This window comes from Hyperolius riggenbachi, chromosome 2 (genome assembly GCF_040937935.1).
Source record: "Hyperolius riggenbachi isolate aHypRig1 chromosome 2, aHypRig1.pri, whole genome shotgun sequence".
In the NCBI taxonomy this organism is placed as follows: domain Eukaryota; kingdom Metazoa; phylum Chordata; class Amphibia; order Anura; family Hyperoliidae; genus Hyperolius; species Hyperolius riggenbachi.
This window is the reverse complement of record NC_090647.1, coordinates 457,743,219-457,762,466: the sequence shown is the minus strand read 5'-3', so window position 1 is coordinate 457,762,466 and position 19,248 is coordinate 457,743,219. Positions and strand designations below refer to the sequence as shown.

At 43.9% G+C, this 19,248-nt stretch overlaps 1 protein-coding gene across 1 annotated transcript in view; it reads right to left on the bottom strand.

The window, feature by feature from the left end:
* NSUN5 (NOP2/Sun RNA methyltransferase 5) overlaps positions 1 to 19,248 on the bottom strand; it is a 42,518-nt gene that overhangs the window by 2,417 nt on the left and 20,853 nt on the right. The window contains exons 8-9 of the mRNA XM_068270099.1: positions 14,734 to 14,944; positions 5,518 to 5,664 (exon numbers count right to left, since the gene is read on the bottom strand). Coding sequence (XP_068126200.1) covers positions 5,518 to 5,664; positions 14,734 to 14,944 — 358 coding nt within the window. The remainder of the gene's footprint in view (positions 1 to 5,517; positions 5,665 to 14,733; positions 14,945 to 19,248) is intronic.

The following is a 19,248-nucleotide window of genomic DNA, read 5'->3' as shown; positions in this document are numbered from 1 at the left end:
GGATAGAATTCCAATAGATTTCAGTTTGAAATCTATTGACATTCGATCTGATGGCATTTTTCTGCCATCAGATTTCCATTAAGGCCAATGCAAACTGATAAGCAATCTCAGATCGACCTAAATTTTCCACCCTGCCAGTTCGATGGAAATCCATCAATCGATCAAAATCGGCCATCGATCGGTCGATTGGCCAACCGATTTGCAAACGATCGATCGGCCAGAAAATCGGCTGAGTGTATGGGCCCCTTAAGAAATGATCTAACCATCTATCTGCCTAGCAATTAAGCATTGTTCTACTCAGCAGGAGATAACCAGAAGACTATGCACCAGAGATAATGACCAGTCTCTACCAGTACTTTCCAGAAAATCTAATTACAAGAAACCTAAAGCCTCATCTACACGATACGATTCTATTTATGATCAGACATGTCTGATCGGGATTTGATTTGCCATTGCAAAACAATGGCAAATCTAATTGAACCGAATCCTGATCGGACATGTCAGATTTAATCGTATTGTAAATAGAATTGTGTAGTGTAGATGGGGCTTAACAGAAAATTGTATGGTGTGTACTAGGCATAATACTTCAAGCCATAAACCCTGAACAAGCATGTAAATCAGGAGTTTGACATTCTGATCAGACAAGATTAGCTGCATGCTTGTTGTGTTTAGACACTACCGCATCCAAAGAGATCAGCAGGGATGCTTAAAAAGAAATACAGCAGTCTCCATATTTCTCACTTCAGTTGTCCTTTAAAGGGATACTTAACCTCCTTGCCGGTTATCCCAAACTCAATTCGGGGTAACCTGCGCAGGAGGATTTCTCAGGCCCCGCTGGGCCGATCTGCATATTTTTTTTTTTTCCTACACGCAGCTAGCACTTTCCTAGCTGCGTGTAGTACGCGATCGCCGCTTCCCGCCGAGCCACCCCAGACCCCTGCGCAGCCTGGCCAATCAGTGCCAGGCAGCGCTAAGGGGCGGATCGAGATTCCCTCTGACGTCATCCCGCCCGGTTGCCATGGCGACCGGGGAAGCCCTGCAGGAAATTCCGTTCTGAACGGGATTTCCTGCTTACTCTGATCGCCGATTTGACAGAAGTATCCCTTTAATTCTTTGGGGACCAGACAGGCACATGTGTGGTCATGCAGCAGGTGGTGAGTGAGCCACCAAAGCAATCCAGTGGCAAAGGAGCATTGTTCCTGAGTTTCATATAGTGTGTGAGGAGTAGTTTCCACTTGTGCGGTGGGAAATTTCATGTGAATGCGGTTATATCTGAATTACTTTGCATGGATGACTATGTATGTGAATTTAACCATGGCAGTGCCTGTGTGCTTTTTCCATTGAGTCTATGCAAAATTGCATGAAAATTTGCATACCAATACTTCATGCAAATTCCCTATTAAATGTATGCAATTCGCATTCTGATGGCTCCGCCATGCAGATTTTTTTCTGCACAGAAAAAACGCAAAGGAATCCTGATAAGTGAAAACAGTCCCGTCTACTTGTATTGGCTATACAAATTCGCGATAGTGGAAACAGGCCCTTAAGGGCTTAACTGGAAAGAATCTCACATCCTTATTTCTGATTAGTGTGTTAATCAATACTACTTCCCACACCCTACCTGTGTCTATAATGGGATTCATAAAGAAAATATGTGAGAAAAAGTTTGCTACTATAGGCTTTTTTTACACTATAGGAGGGGGTGGGTATGTTGCAGAGTATAGAAGGGAACTGCAGCACCTGGAACCTTTATTAGGTGAGATTGTGTGTGACTCCTGTATCCATTCAATGGTCAGGATGGGGAGGGGAATGTGGGCAGACATGCCCCTGGTGAATGGGGGGGGGAAGCAGAGGACAGTGACAGATGACCTCTACCCTCCTAACAGCAGCTGTGACCACTGCAGTGAAGATGAGATTAGGCAGCCAATTACAGAGGTGAGTAATAGAAGCTTCAGGCTAATTCAGCATGCCTTGTCACTTCTCTTTCAGGTCTGCATACATTTATAGGGCATGGGGAGAGGAAGACTTATATGGGGGGGGGGGGGGGGAAGTAAGATTGATTTTAAATGTTTGATTTGCCTTGTTGGCATCCTATTCAGATATGTAACACCCTGCAATAGGAGATTGATTTTGTATTTAATGCTTAACAATTACTCTTTAAGGTAATAAAACAATCTGTACTACCCCACAATCTACATACATGGGACTACCTCCAGCCCCTTGCAGCCGACATGTACCATGCCACATCTCCACTCTAAGACGTTGGTCTGGGGTCCTTGCTGATGCAGAGGTCAGCCTCTATTGTTAATACAGTTCATGTTATCCGTACTGTACTATGCAGGCCAGTCCGGAGAATATTAACTTGACAGCAGCACAGTACAGGAAGGCCTGGCAAGAGTCAGGGACCCCAGGCTGGTGGTTGAGAGTGGAGCTGCGGTGTGGGGCATGGCTGCAAAAGGATGGAGGAAACCCCAGGTACGTAGATAAGGTTGTAGCAGATTGCTTGATTCTTTTAAAGATATAATACAACCTTCCTGTTCCTCAAGCCATACCATTACAGCCCCATCCTCATGAATATATTCTACAGTCCTGGCCAAAAGTATTGAAATTTTTTTCACAAACTTTGCTGCTAAATTGCTTTTAGATCTTTGAAATGTATGAGCTTCTTATAATTATTTCAGTACATCACATAAAACAAAGGCTTTTGACAATTACACGAGCTTCATGCAGAGTCAGTATTTGCAGTGTTGGCCCTTTTTTCAGGACCTCTGCAATTTGACTGGGCATGCTCTCAATCAACTTCTGGGCCAAATCCTGACTGATAGCAACCCATTCTTTCATAATCACTTCTTTGAGTTTCTCAGAATTAGTTTTGTTTGTGCACCCGCCTCTTGAGGAATGACCAAGTTCTCAATGGGATTAAAATCTGGGGAGTTTCAAGGCCATGGAGCTAACATTTTGGTCCCAAAGCCACTTAATTATCACTTTTGCATTATGACACAGTGCTCCATCGTGCTGGGAAATGCATTGTTGTTTAACAAACTGTTGGAGGGTGTTTTACTTTTTTTTTTTTTGCTGCTTTTGGGCAAAATTGTGAGTGAGCCCATTCCTTTGGATGAGAAGCAACCAAACATATGAATAATCTCAGGATGCTTTAGTGTTGGCACAACACAGGACTGATGGTAGCGCTCACCTTTTCTTCTCCTGACCAGCCTTTTTCCAGATGCCCCAAACAATCAGCCAGGAGCTTCATTGGAGAATATGACTTTACTCCAGTCCTCAACAGTCTATTCACCATACATTCTGCAGAAGGTCAATCTGTCCCTAATGTCTTTTTGGGAAAGATATGGCTTCTTTGCTGCCCTTGACACCAGTCCATCTTCCAAAAGTCTGCACCTCACTGTGCATGCAGATGTGCTTACACCAGCCTGCTGCCATTTCTGAGCAACCTCTGGACTGGTTGCACTCTAATCCCACAACTGAGTCCTCTTTAGGAGATGATCCTGGGGCTTGCTGGATTTTCTTAGATGCCCTGAAGCCTTCTTCACAGGAATTGAACCTCTTTCCTTGAAGTTGTTAATTATCCTATAAATTGTTGATTTAGGTACAATCTTAGCCACACTATCCTTGCCCATGAAACTATTTCTATGCAATGATGGCTGCTTTCTTTGCTAGTTAACAATGGAAGATCAATGATTTTAAGCATCACCCTCTTAACATGTCAAGTCTGCCATTCTAACCTAATCAGCCCGACAATCTCCGGCCTTATGCTCCTCAACATTCTCACCTGAGTTAACAAGACTATTACTGAAATAATCTCAGCAGGTCCTTTAGTGACAGCTATGAAAGACAGTGGAAAGGTTTTTTTGGGATGCAGTTCATCTGAACACTCTTCATAACATTCTGGAATAAATGCAAATTGCCATTATAAAAACTTATAAAAACCTCAAGCACCAACTTTTCTAATATTTTTGACAGTCAACTTTTGGCCAGGATTGTACCTGCTAAATTTAATAAGGATTTTAGCCCTCCTTGGGGAGCCTTCAAAAGTACTTGCATCCATGAGTACTTTTGAAGGCAAACACCTCCACGCATGTGCAGTACAGATGGGCCAACCTTCAGGAGTGACAAAAGTACAGTGCATCCAAAGACTCCTGAAAAAGGTATTCCAGGAAGGCTCTATGGTAGCTAGAGCCTTCTCTGTACATACTGTAGGTATATTACCCATCTTAAAGAGAATCTGTATTGTTAAAATCGCACAAAAGTAAACATACCAGTGCGTTAGGGGACATCTATTACCCTCTGACACAATTTCGCCGCTCCTCGCCGCATTAAAGAGAACCCGAGGTGTGTTTAAAGAATGTTATCTGCATACAGAGGCTGGATCTGCCTGTACAGCCCAGCCTCTGTTGCTATCCCAAATCCCACTAAGGTCCCCCTGCACTCTGCAATCCCTCATAAATCACAGCCGTGCTGTGAGGCTGTGTTTACATCTGTAGTGTCAGTCTCAGCTGCTCCCCCGCCTCCTGCATAGCTCCGGTCCCTGCCCCCGTCCCTTCCCTCCAATCAGCAGGGAGGGAAGGGATGCAGGCGGGGACTGGAGTTCTGCAGGAGGCGGGGAGAGCAGCAGACTGACACTATAGAGATAAACACAGCCAGCTCTGACAAGCTGTTTGTCAGCAGCGTGGCTGTGATTTATGAGGGATTGCAGAGTGCAGGGGGACCTTAGGGGGGTTTGGGATAGCAACAGAGGCTGGGCTGTATAGGCAGATCCAGCCTCTGTATGCAGATAATATTCTTCAAACCCACCTCGGGTTCTCTTTAAAAGTGGTTAAAAACAGTTTTAAAAAGTTTGTTTATAAACAAACAAAATGGCCACCAAAACAGGAAGTAGGTTGATGTACAGTATGTCCACACATAGAAAATACATCCATACACAAGCAGGCTGTATACAGCCTTCCTTTTGAATCTCAAGAGATCATTTGTGTGTTTCTTTCCCCCTGGTCTCATGCATTGAAGTTTCAGGCTGCTTGTTTCTTCCTGCAAACAGCTTTGCCCTTGTCTGTAATTCTTCAGTATGTGAAAGCCCAGCCAGCTCAGAGGACGATTTATCCAGCTTGTAAAAGATAAGAGAGAAGCTGCTCTAATCCTAAATAACACACAGGCAGTGTGCATAGAGGGGCCTGGAAAGGGGAGTTCATAGCAGAACCACAACACTGAAGAACTTGGCAGCCTTCCAGACACAGGCCGACAAGTCTGACAGGGGAAGGATACATTGATTTATTACAGAGACAGTGATAGTATAAAGTGCTGCAGTAAGCCAGAACACATTAGAATAGCTTTTTGAACTTGTAGGATGATAAAAAACAGGATGCAATTTTTGTTACGAAGTCTCTAAGGTTTAACCATACAGCTCATTTTCCCATGTTCCACCTATGCTCAAATAGGCTGGTACAGTTCTATAATTATGTGCAGCAGTCAGTGTTCGGCGAAGAAAGCCACAGTGAAGCAATTTACCTTTCCTGGTCTTTACTTTTCCGCTGAAACAATGCAACAAAGAATCCATTGGTTAGAGTTTCGTTTAGAGAGGCTCGGAGACAACAGTTAGTTTCAGGGAACGCGTTCATCCCTCGCAGAGGCCATGACGGGAGAGCATTTACGAGCCTGAAATAAAAAGCAGAAACCACATTTTTTAAAAAAAAGTTTTAGCACACCTATACTTAAAGTGGGATTGTCACCATAAAAATCAAATTTCAACAGCAACTGGTCTGAGTGTATTAAAGGATACCCGAAGGCGTACGAGAGAGAACGGCGCCGGAGACAGCCAGTATATGGCTGATCCTGCTGCCGCACAAGTCCAGGCCGTGTTAATTACTATTCCCCCTCCAGGCCGACATGGATAGTGGGGGAATGAAATAATTCGGCTTCCAGCAATCGCTGGAATCCGAATTATTGTTTTAAAAGCAACTTCAGGTCCGTCTTCTGACGGCGCTGAAGTTACTCCCTGTGCCTGCGATAGCCGTAGTTCCTATTACGGCCTATGGTGGCGCCAGCTGCGCCCAAGTCTCCTGCGCTGCTGCGCCCAAGTCTCCAGCGCTGGATTTACCGTGTTCGACCCGAAGTGACCTGATGAGATAGACGTGTATGTACAGTGCCTAGTACATAAATAACTATGCTGTGTCCCTTTTTTTCTCTGTCAGAATTCTAGCGGTTTTATTTATGCAGGAAAAGCTGTCCTATGTGTGTTTTAATGTTCTATGCAAAATTTCATTGTTAAGTTTGTGTACTTTAATATATTGCTTTGAGACATCTCAGCATTTTCCAGGCTGTGAATCTTATTATTTTAGTTAGACGCTAAAACATTGTTTGTTAGTGCGCTTGTCTGCGGCCTTGACAGTTAAAAGATGCTTCTGTGTGAAGACTGGAAAGAAACCCATTTAAGTCAAATTACTGCAGCAATCATATGTACATTTGCTCAGTTATTACAAATATTAATCTAAATATTAATCAATACAGTCCTAAAGAAAGTTATTGTTAAACCCCATAATTTACAAATAATAGAATGTTATACTTTGAAATACAGTTAAAAGCTGGATTCTACCAGTGATAGATGAGACAGTAAAACATTCTCGTGAGATTGTTTTGAATCTGGAGGATCGTTGACGTGTTCTAGTCTCAGCTAGCTGAACACTCATAGCTGATAATATACGCTATGTTTTGGGAACAGGCCTCAAAATATAAAACAAAAGGGATTTTCCCAATTACCGGTAGTTAAAGATGTTAAAGAGACACTGAAGCGGAAAAAAAATGATGATATTATGATTTGAAAGTGTAGCACAGCTAAGAAATAAAACATTAAGATCAGATACATCAGTGTAATTGTTTCCAGTACAGGAAGAGTTGAGAAACTCCAGTTGTTATCTCTATGCAAACAAGCCATTAAGCTCTCCGACTAATGCTGGGAATACACGTTTCGTTTTTGCCTTCGTTTAAACCTTCGTTTCGATTGTGCCTTTTGTCCTTTTCGATCCCGAAATAATCGACCGTACGGTTAATATCACCACCCACGGTTTCGTTTTTTTTTCCGATTCTGATGGTTTTGTTTTTCCAATGATCGAAGGCTGCAAAGAAACGAAACATAGTACAGGGACGGACGGCATAAACGAATATATAATCGATCTGAACAGCCATCAAGCATACCAATGGCTCGATTAGATGGATAAAGAGAGATAATATCAAACATGTTCGATCACTAGTCGTTCGTATTTGGGGTCTATTAATCGAAACTATGAGATTATGACTATTTTCACATACGTTTTCAACACTCGATTCGTTTACCGAACGAATCGAAGGCTAAAACGAAGGCAAAAACAAAACGTGTATTCCCAGCATAAGTTAGTCGTGGAGAGGGCTGTTATCTGACTTTTATTATCTCAACTGTTCCTGGACTATTTACTTTTCCTCTGCTAGAGGAGAGGTCATTACTTCACAGACTGCTCTGAAAGACTCATTTTGAATGCTGAGTGTTGTGTAATCTGCACATATTATAGAATGATGCAATGTTAGAAAAAACACTATATACCTGAAAATAAAAGTATGAGAATATTTTCTTTGCTACTAATCTTCTAGTAATTATTCATAGTACACAACCAATTCACTATATCATATTTTTTTTTTCCGCTTCAGTGTCTCTTTAAAATGGTGACTTCTGGCTGTCGAAATTATATTTATATCTTCTTAAAGAGAATCTGTATTGTTAAAATCGCACAAAAGTAAACATACCAGTGCGTTAGGGGACATCTATTACCCTCTGACACAATTTCGCCGCTCCTCGCCGCATTAAAAGTGGTTAAAAACAGTTTTAAAAAGTTTGTTTATAAACAAACAAAATGGCCACCAAAACAGGAAGTAGGTTGATGTACAGTATGTCCACACATAGAAAATACATCCATACACAAGCAGGCTGTATACAGCCTTCCTTTTGAATCTCAAGAGATCATTTGTGTGTTTCTTTCCCCCTGGTCTCATGCACTGAAGTTTCAGGCTGCTTGTTTCTTCCTGCAAACAACTTTGCCCTTGTCTGTATTTCTTCAGTATGTGAAAGCCCAGCCAGCTCAGAGGACGATTTATCCAGCTTTTAAAAGATAAGAGAAGAGAGAAGCTGCTCTAATCCTAAATAACACACAGGCAGTGTGCATAGAGGGGCCTGGAAGGGAGAGTTCATAGCAGAACCACAACACTGAAGAACTTAGCAGCCTTCCAGACACAGGCCGACAAGTCTGACAGGGGAAAGATACATTGATTTATTACAGAGACAGTGATAGTATAAAGTGCTGCAGTAAGCCAGAACACATTAGAATGGCTTTTTGAACTTGTAGGATGATAAAAAAACAGGATGCAATTTTTGTTACGTAGTCTCTTTAAGAAAGTCAAATATATAGAACATGATTTTATATTACATTTTAACCCCCTTGGCGGTATGAAAAATACCGCCAGGGGGCAGCGCAGCAGTTTTTTTTAATTATTTTTTTTTTTTAATCATGTAGCGAGCCAAGGGCTCGCTACATGATAGCCGCTGCTCAGCGGCATCCCCCCAGCCCCGCCGATCGCCTCCGGCGATAGGCGATCAGGAAATCCCGTTCAAAGAACGGGATTTCCTGGAGGGCTTCCCCCGTCGCCATGGCGACGGGGCGGAATGACGTCACCGACGTCACTGGGAGACCCGATCCACCCCTCGGCGCTGCCTGGCACTGATTGGCCAGGCAGCGCTCGGGGTCTGGGGGGGGGGGGGGCCGCGCGCCGCACCGGATAGCGGCGATCGGGCGCGCGGCGGCGGCGATCGGGGTGCTGGCGCAGCTAGCAAAGTGCTAGCTGCGTCCAGCAAAAAAAAAAATTAAGTAAATCGGCCCAGCAGGGCCTGAGCGGCACCCTCCGGCGGCTTACCCCGTGTCACACACGGGGTTACCGCTAAGGAGGTTAATATGCAATTAATCTTATATGATTGTTTTAGGAAGAATTATATAATAAGCTTTATATTTAAATAAGTATATGAGAAGCACTGTATGTTTCAATAAGCTTTAAATTGCTGAAGACTCACAGGTCTGGTTACAGTGTCAACCTGACCAATCTTATTTCTGGGAAAGAACAGACATTCCAAACTAATTAGGACAAATCAGAAATGCGTCATAAATGACATTTACTGTTTGGCAGCTCAATGTCTGGGGCAAAAAAGTCAACCAGCAGACAAGATGGCTGGTGACATCCATTTTTAATTAACTGCGTCAGAAATGACAATCAGAATTTATAAATAATAGGATTTAGGTATTCAAAACATGATAAAGCATTGATGCACAGAAGCTTTAGCCAATCACAACCTGGGATTCAGAAAAATTCCAGATTAGGCAGCCATATTGCATCCAATCACTATAAAAATAGGAGTTGAAAGCTCAGTTTGCACAAGCCTACCAATCTCCTGAGAAGAAACATGAGACAGAAGCTACCTTCCCACAACTGGTTCTAGATGCTGAAGAGATGACAGAGAAGGGGTAATATACATAATATTCTGGTGATTTACTTAATTTTTTCAGCATTATGTTTTGTTAAGATGTTAGCTAGAAGTTTTTTTATGCTATTTCTTTAAGATTACTACAAGTTTTACACAGCTACCAGGGGCAAATCCAGGATTTTCAAGGGAGGGGGGAATTCCTGAAATGTTCAATCAGGATTCGATATGCGTTCGTTCAACGCAAATCGAATCCTGATCGGACATGTTGGATTTTATCAATTTGATCAGCGATCGCTTATCGATCGCATGACAAATCGAATGGTGTAGAAGATGGGCTGGGCATGAGAGGGATATGGAGGCTGCCATATTTATTTCCTTTTAAGCAATACCAGTTGCCTGGCAGCGCCTCTGCTCTATTCTGCTGCAGTAGTGTCTGAATCACACCAGTAACAAGCATGCAGCTAATCTTGTCAGATCTAACAATAATGTCAGAAACACCTGATACTGCATGCTTGTTCAGTGTCTAGGGATGAAAGTATTAGAGGCAGAGGATCAGCTGGATAGCCAGGAAACTGGTATTGTTAAAAAGGAAGTAAATATTGCAGCCTCCATATCTCTCTCTCGCTTCAGTTGTCGTTAAGACAGCCATAGGCATGACTGTGTACTAAATATTGCAGCCTCCATATCTCTCTGCGCTTCTGTGCGCTTTTTTTCAGCAACATGTATCTGTTAATGTGCTGAAAAAAAGCAGACAGAAGTGCACGAAGTGTGAATGAGGCCTGAGTGTAAGTGCTGCAGAAGATATCACTGCTATATAAACACATAATAATATGGGAGGGCATTAGACAATGACTATGGTAGGATTAGTATGTGAGCTCCTCTGAGGACAGTCAGTGACATGACTATGTACTCTGTAAAGTGCTGCAGGAGATGTCAGTGCTATATACATACTGTACATAATAATATAGTAGGATTAGATTGTGAGCTCCTCTGAGGGATGGCTAAGTCACAAGACGATATACTCTGTACAGTACTGCAGAAGATGTCACACTACATAAATGCTAAATAATAATACACAAATGAGGGGGGATGTGATAGGCTAAACTCTAAAAACAGAGGGTGCATATCTCGGTTTTCCTTCTGTCCTGTTCACGTCACACATTTAAGAAGGAAAGAACTTGCCCTTCTCACCTCTTACACACAGTGATGGCTGATCAGTAATCACCTCTTGTCCCCCTCCCCATGTTACATTATGCAGTTTACTGCTGCCTGGGGGTTCACTGCAGCCTGGGGAGGAGTACGAAGAATGAGAAAGCCAGCCACACACATTCCCTTCCCTGGCTAATCATCTGCCCTGTCCTGACTTCTTGACCCTTCCTATAAACATATAGGAGCAGCGAGTGACAGCCAGAGGAGCTTGTGTGACAGAGGCGGCAAGGGAGGGCTGGTGAATGCGGGAGTCTGACTGAGCCACACACACACACACAGTTTGATTACCTAGCTAGCTCAGCTGACTGTGTGACTGTCGCTGCTGCAGTGCTCTCTCCTTGGTCTCTGCGTGGTGACATGGCAGGGCTGGATGTGGAGAGTAGCTGGCTGCCTCCCTAGGGGAAAGAGGAACATCGGATGACCCAGCGGCAGCCGCTCCTCCTGCAGACAGTGCAGTCTTCCTCCATGCTCGGCTCCATGTGCACGCTGACAGGCGTGTGGGGGTGGGCTGGCTCGGCTGCCTCTCTTTCTATAGGCTGAAGAGAGGTGCCAGTTTCAAAATGCTGCCACTGATTGGAGAGAGAGCTGAGGGAGGAAGGGAGGGACAGAGGAGGACTCTTACTCAGCCGCCCGGAGTATTGCGGCTCTCTGTAGTGAAGAGCCTATGCGCAGCAGCATCGCGGGGACAATTGTATACATTTATACCGACTGTCTCGGCCCAGGGGGAGGTTCCAGACACCCGAAACACCCCCTTCCGTACACCAGTGGCTACTATATACACAGCTATTGATACAGATGAGACTACTTTTGATCTTATTCTACACAACACAAGTTATTTTTTTTTTTATGTGCTTAGAAGATTGATGATCGCTTGGCTATAAAGGCCATGATGAGATGGAATACTGTTAGAAGGAAACACTACTTGGAACTGTTCATATTTTGTATATATGCTGTATGATAAGCAAATACAATTTTTTATATAAAATTCTATACTGAGTGCGCTGATTCATTTCAAGGTACACAGTCAGTCTAGAATTACTGTTATAGAGGGTTCAGACCCCGCTATGCTGGATTTATATGATGGCACCGCTTTAAAGGCTGGTCCTTTACTGAGTTAGCAATCATGAAAAAGGCAAGAACCGCTCAGGTTTTTTGCATCTCTGCCTAAAAGAGTTAAATATCAGGTATGTAAGTGGCTGACTCAATCCTGACTCAAAGAGGAAGTGACCACACCGTGACCCTCACTGATAAGAAATGTCCCCTTTTTCTGCTAGGAAAGTGTTTTATATTGGAATTTCTTATCAGTAAGGGTCACATTGTAGTCACTTCCTGTCGGAGTTAGCCACTTACATACCTGATATTTAACTCTTTCAGGCAGAAAAAGAAACAAAGGAACACGGCCTAGTTGTGTGTGCTAAGCACTGTACATACACGTTTATCTCATGTCACCTTGGGTATCCTTTAAGTGATAAAGGTGCTAATCCTGCATTCATAACTTTTTCTGCGATTATGGTTTGGAGTTATCAAGTATTTAGTAGTCAGTGCCAAACAGTTGCATGCTGGGGGTTCTTTTTATCTATAATATATTCCTCCCCTTCCATTTATTTCCCTGCCTAGCTGCTTATCTGAAACATGATCCCCTGCTAACTTGTGTTTACAAGCAAAGCTGAGGTGACTCAGCGATCAGAGGTCAAAAGAAAAAAAAAACCAGCAACAAAAGTACAGTGCTGCAGCTGCTGCCCATAATTCTTCATACCCCTGTCAAATTTTGACTTTAAGTAACTTATTCAACCAGCAAGTAATTTGACCGGAAATTACATAGGTGTCTCCCAAAAGCTAAGACTATGTACAAGAGGCATTATTGTGGGGAAAAAAAACATTTCTCAGCTTTTATTTACATTTGAGCAAAAAGTGTCCAGTCCAAAATTATTCAGATCCTTCTCAATAATCAATAGAAAAGCCTTTATTGCAGGGGTGCCCACACTTTTTCGGCTCGCAAGCTACTTTAGAAACCGTCGGGTCCATGAGATCTACCACCCGTCCTGTATAGTGTAGCAAACACCCCATCGCCCCCCTTCCCCACCACCACAATCCAGAATTCTTCTCCCCCCCCCCCTCAAAGCCTTGCAAATAGCTGCAGAACCTCTCTCTCTTATACAATGTCATGGATCCCCATGAACAAGCACTGGCCCATCACTCGTGACAAGTGTACAGCAATATGGACAAATAGCTTCAGAAGAATTCTGAGGCTATTTGCTATGTTTGAAGGGACTATAAGACTGTGCTGGAATAGCGAGGGGGGCTCCCTATCCCAGCACAGACAGTCTTATAGTCCCTTCAAACATAGCAAATAGCCTCAGAATTCTTCTGAAGCTATTTGTCCATATTGCTGTACACTTGTCACGAGTGATGGGCCAGTGCTTGTCAGCGAGAGCAGAGCAGATAGTGTGGCTTCCCCCTGTGGCAACAGACACTTCCCCTCCCCTGGCTGGCTGGCTAGCTGCGCGCAGTAAATCTATTACTGTATCTACTGCAGTAATCTATTTCAGTTGTAAGCTACTGCATATCTCACCGTGCCTGCTCTCTTCCATTAGCCTAAGCAGCCTCCATATACTTCCTGCTCCCGCCCCCAGTGGTCACAGCCTTGAGGGGAGGAGATGCTGTCTCCTAATTTGCTGCTCTCCGCTTTAGCCGCGCCTCCCCTTCAGCCACGCCTCTCCCTTTCCTCCCCAATGCTAGTAGCAGCACAATCTGACAGCTGCGGCTGTGCAGCCATGGCTGCAGGGCAGTAAAATTTGACGACTCGGCCAAGCGGCCGCGATCTACTAAGCAGGCGGTCGCGATCTACCGGTAGATCGCGATCGACCTATTGGGCAGCCCTGCTTTATTGGATATTACAGCAATCAAACACTTCCTATAATTGCAGACCAGCTTTTTGCACGTCTCCATAGATATTTTTGCCCATTCATCTTTAGAAATGAGCTCCAAATCTTTCAGGTTGGAGGGTCTTCCTATCATCACCCTGATGGCAAGAAGACGATCAGGGTCTCCAAAACGTTAATTTTTTGAAGGGCCACTCTTTCCCCCTATAGTGCTCCTTTAAGATAATTTTTAATGTCAATGTGAACCGGGTCTTAACTGGCAAAAAACAAACAGTACGTGTGCATTTCCCTATACATCACTAGCCAAAGTTTACAACCCACCCACACAAAGGCCTATGTCGTCAAGTCATGCCAAACAGCACTGTGCACATGTGTACAGACGCTCAAACGTTGGACTTTCAGAGGGGGAAATTTATTTTTTTATAAAGTTTTTTTAATTTGAAATGAATACTGATAATTAATGAATTCAAAGTATTAAAGGCCTGCAGGTTTAGGACCTCTCCAAGCATGAATAATAAATACCACAGTGTGGCCACAGACAAAAATTATTTAATACAAAACATAATCATAACTGAAATCATGGAAGTAGAACTAGGAAAGAGGCAAGTATAGTTCAAGCAAGGTGTAAGAGGGAATAATAGGGATGGGTAGGACAGTGTACCTAGGTCTTTCTAGGATTTACCCACTTATGTTCTGGAACTTGGATCTCCTCATATTGGAGATTGTGAATGCGCATTTTATCCAATACTGTAGTGCAACAGCCTCTTGTGATTTACAAATATTAACTAGAACCTTTAGGGCCAGTTTCCACTAGTGCGGATGCAAATTTGTATGCTTTTTCAAGCATTTGAGAGTATGCAATTTTAACAGTGTCAGTGCCTGTGTGCTTTTACATTGATTTTACACAAAAATGTATGCGCATTCAAATGGAAAATTCGCATTGCCAAAATGCAATGTGAATTCCTATTAAATATATTACATGCAAATCGCAAGTGGTGTGCGAATTCTTATGGCTCCGCTGTGCAGATTTTTCATGCACACCAAAATGTTCAGTTTTCCTGGCAAGTGGAAACAGGCCCATTTACTTGTATTGGTTATGTGAATCTGCACGCTGGTGGAAACGGGTCCTTACTGTACCTGAAATCTGGATGTTGTTCCAGAATCTTCCTCACCACATCTTCATTCTCCTGCTGGTGTACAGAGCAGGTTGAGTAGACCACATATTCTACAGAGGGGAAGCTGAGACCGTGAGACAAAGCTCGACTTTGGAATGCTGATAGAGCCTGAAGTCTCTCGTCCTGTTCAGATCCTGCCTCGTCAATGAGCACTCTCATCCGGTCCGGCATCCCTATAGGAACAAGGCAGCACTACTTCAAATGAGCATACAAAGTAGCCATAACATGCTCCAATAGTCTGTTAAAGAGAATCTGTACTCTAAAATTCTTACAATAAAAAGCGTACCATTCTATTCAGTGTGTTCTCCTGGGCCCCTCTGTGCTGTTTCTGCCACTCCCTGCTGCAATCCTGGGTTGTAATTGCCAGTTTTAGGCAGTATTTACAAACAGGGCCGGATTACCAACCAGGCAACAAAAGCAGTCACTTGAGGCCCCATACAGAGTCAAAGGGGCCCCATCAGCACATAAACCAGCCCTCGCCATCCTGTCAGCGGTGGCTGAATGGTATCATGGTTAAAAAGGGACTCTGAGTTGTGCAGTAACTATAGAAAGTTGCATATCATTTTAAAGCTCTCTTTCTCCTCTTTCCAACGATATATAAACGGTCGCCCTAGGCCTTTTTGTTTTCGCTATATTCGTGATTGAAATCGTGACCACAGGACGACTTTTCTCCAAAGTCGGCAGCTCGATTCAGCACAATGCAATGAAATATAAGAAACCCAGGGGGATATAATTACAAACATCATGCTGGTAGGTGTGAGGATGTAATTAATTAGTTGTGGGTATGCTTAAAGGCATACCCACAGGCACTGCTCGGAGTCCCTTTAAGGGCTCTGCGTCTGACACAGGAGACCAGGGTTCGAATCTCAGCTCTGCCTGTTCAGTAAGCCAGCACCTATTCAGGAGACCTTAGGCAAGTCTCCCTAACACTGCTACTGCCTATAGGGCGCGTCCTAGTGGCTGCAGCTCTGGCGCTTTAAGTCCGCCAGGAGAAAAGCGCGATATAAATGTTATTTGTCTTGTCAAATGATGCCGTGCGCTGCTGATTGTCTTCAGAGCCAGGCTCTCCTCCTAGGTCCCCCTCCTGCTACTGTGCGCTCTGCCGCTGCCCACTCCGCCCTCCCTTCCCACAGAGAACCACAGCTGCAGCAAGAATGATAGCAGCAGATGGCAAACGCTCACTCACCTATCCATGATCCAAGCGATAGAGATCCCGTCATCTGAAACCCATCTGTCTCTTCTACAGCGCAGCCGCTCGCTCTGAACTTCCTGATTCTCAGATCAGACAGGAAGTAGGAAGTAGTAATGGTAGTGGTAACAAAGCGGCAGCACTCTAGAGGATACAGATGGGCTCCGGATGACGGGACCTCTATTGCTTGGATCGCAATAGGTGAATGTCTGGGGAACGGCTTCCGGTTTGGCGGTGTCCAGAGCTTTCTGCTATTGCCAGGCTGGAGATGCAGGGGGAAAGTGCTGCTGCTGTAATATCTGGCGCCCTCTTCACAGGGGTGCCCCAGCCCCTGAGTGCAAATGTCCCAGCCATTAACCACTTCACCACTGAGGGGTTTTACCCCCTGAGCACCAGAGCAATTTTCACCTTTCAGCGCTCCTTCCATTCATTCATCTATAACTTTATGATTACTTATCGCAATGAAATGAACTATATCTTGTTTTTTTCGCCACCAATTAGGCTTTCTTTAGGTGGGACATTATGCCAAGAATTATTTTTTTCTAAATGTGTTTTAATGGGAAAATAGGAAAAATGTGGGGAAAAAAATTATTTTTCAGTTTTCGGCCATTATAGTTTTTAAATAATGCATGCTACTGTAATTAAAACCCATGAAACGTATTTGCCCTTTTGTCCCGGTTATAAAACCATTTAAATTATGTCCCTATCACAACGTTTGGCGCCAATATTTTATTTGGAAATAAAGGTGCATTTTTTTCAGTTTTGCGTCCATCCCTAATTACAAGCCCATAGTTTATAAAGTAACAGTGTTATACCCTCTTGACATAAATATTTAAAAAGTTCAGTCCCTAAGGTAACTATTTATGTATTTTTTTTAATTGTAAATTTTTTAATTTTTTTTTAATTACAAAAAAAAAAAAAAATGGGGAGTGTGGGAGGTAATGAGTTAATTTTATGTGTAAAAGTCATTTATTTGTATGTGAAAAATGTGTAGGGTGTAGTTTACTATTTGGCCACAAGATGGCCACAGTAACTTTTTGTTTTAATGCGACCTCCAAGCTTCCTTCCGGAAGCTTGGAGGAAGAATAAGGAGGCTGGACACGTGAGTTTTTTTCTCACAATGATCGCGCTGCCCATAGGAGAGCAGCTGATCATTGCGGGGCTTAGATCAACGAACGGGAATGGATCTCTGGGCGAGCGGGCGGCGGCGTGTTTACTAGCGGCGGGCGGCGTGTTTACGAGCGGGAGCGCGGGCAGCGTCGGGAATGCAGAAAGTACGTGTTTCTCCGTCCCTGGTTTTTAAAGGATGGAAAAAGGGGCGGAGAAATACGTACGCGCGGGGGTAAAGTGGTTAATCTCTCACTCTGCATTTTGCCGCTGCTATTTCCTGCATTGTGCACCCACAGAGGAAAGCGGGCTGTTTCCCATAGCAACCAGTAGCTCGGCTTCCCCGGTGTGTGTGGCATGTTGCTGTGCAGCTGCATCTTCTGATTCTATTACGACATGATGAGGGGGCCCAAATCAGTTACTTTGCTTGGGGCCCCATGTAGCCTTAATCCGGCTCTGTTTACAAACAAAAGACATGGCTGCTAACCAGAGTGTGATAGGTTGAGAACATCTCAGTCTGTGACTCATACAGAGCCTGCAGGGGATGTGGAGAGGGTGTGTATAGATTCTATCCTATCACAAGCAGAACAGCACATTCCGGCCTGAGCCCGACAAAGCCGTCAGAGGAAAGAAGATTAGATTATATAACAGAGTTAATACAGCCACTTTGCAACTAGGAAAGGCTAAAGTAAGACAGACCACATTAGAACAGATATAGGATAGAACAAAGAAGGCTGAACATTTTGTTACAGTCTCTTTAAGCAAACTAGAATTTTATGAATACTAACAAAATAAAAATGACTAATAGAAATTCACTGTACTATGTGCTCTCATTATTATGATTTAGTATTTATATAGCGCCGACATCTTACGCAGCGCTTTACAGAGTATGTCTTGTCACTTAACTGTCCCTCAGAGGGGCGCACAATCTAATCGCTACCATAGTCTTATGTCTATGTATGTACAGTGTAATGCATGTATCATAGTCTAGGGCAAATTTAGAGGGAAGCCAATTAACTTATCTGCATATTTTTGGAATGTGGGGGGAAAATGAAGTGCCCGGAGAAAACCCACGCAAACACAGGGAGAACATACAAAAACCTTGCAGATGTTGACCTGGCTGGGATTCGAACCAGGGACCCAGAGTTGCAAGGCGAGAACGTTAACCACTATGCCACCGTGCTGCCCATGTTTGCAGATTTAAAGAGAGTGAAGCGAGAATAAATCTCGCTTCAGATCTCATACATAGCAGGGGCATGTGTGCCCCTGCTAAACCGCCAATATCCCGCGGCTTAACGGGGGTCCCTTCACCCCCAAATCCCCTCGGTGCAGCGGGGAAGCGCTTCCTGGTTGGGGCAGGGCTAACCGCCGCAGCCCCGCCCCACGCACGTCTGTCAGCCCGTATCTCCACCTCTCCCCCGCCCCTCTCAGTCTTCCTTCACTGAGAGGGGCGGAGGAGAGGCGGCGATGTGCCGCTGATAGACGCGACTGGAGGCAAGGCTGCAGCCGTTAGCCCTGCCTCCAGGAACAGAAGATTTACGACCAAGTCACGACCAAGTGTTGCGGGGGTGGGTTTGGGAGTGAAGGGACCCCCGTTTAGCCGCGGGATATTGGCGGTTTAGCAGGGGCACACATGCCCCTGCTATGTATGAGGTCTGAAGCGAGAATTATTCTCGTTTCAGAGTCTCTTTAAGTGGCATACCATTTATACAAATGTGTAACTAATGCAAAATATAAATGTATTTTAAAAAGTGTAGCCAAAGATGAATTTCCACCTGAAATTTCCTGTAAAGATAGAAACCGGATATGGGTTCCAGGAGATGTGGCAGCAAGGCCTCTAAACCCCCACTGGGCTCTAAGCATCCGTCTCTGTTGCCTTGTGGATGATCCAGTTCTACATGCAGTACACTCTAGCGGCATATCACATATTTTCAGTAGAATAGCTTTATTGGATTGAGGTTAAAACAAAACTTTATTTGAATGTGCCAGCATTATTAACCTCCCACCATCTGTTTCTGTACCAATCCTCCAGCATTTCTTAACATATCAGTGTCCACAGTCTGTACTTAAGAAAAAAAACTCTATGCCCCCAATTTAGTCCATCATTATATAAAGACCATTGCTAGGTTACCCAACAACTTCACTTTCTTAACCCTTTTCCAGCCATTTTTTTTTTTTAAA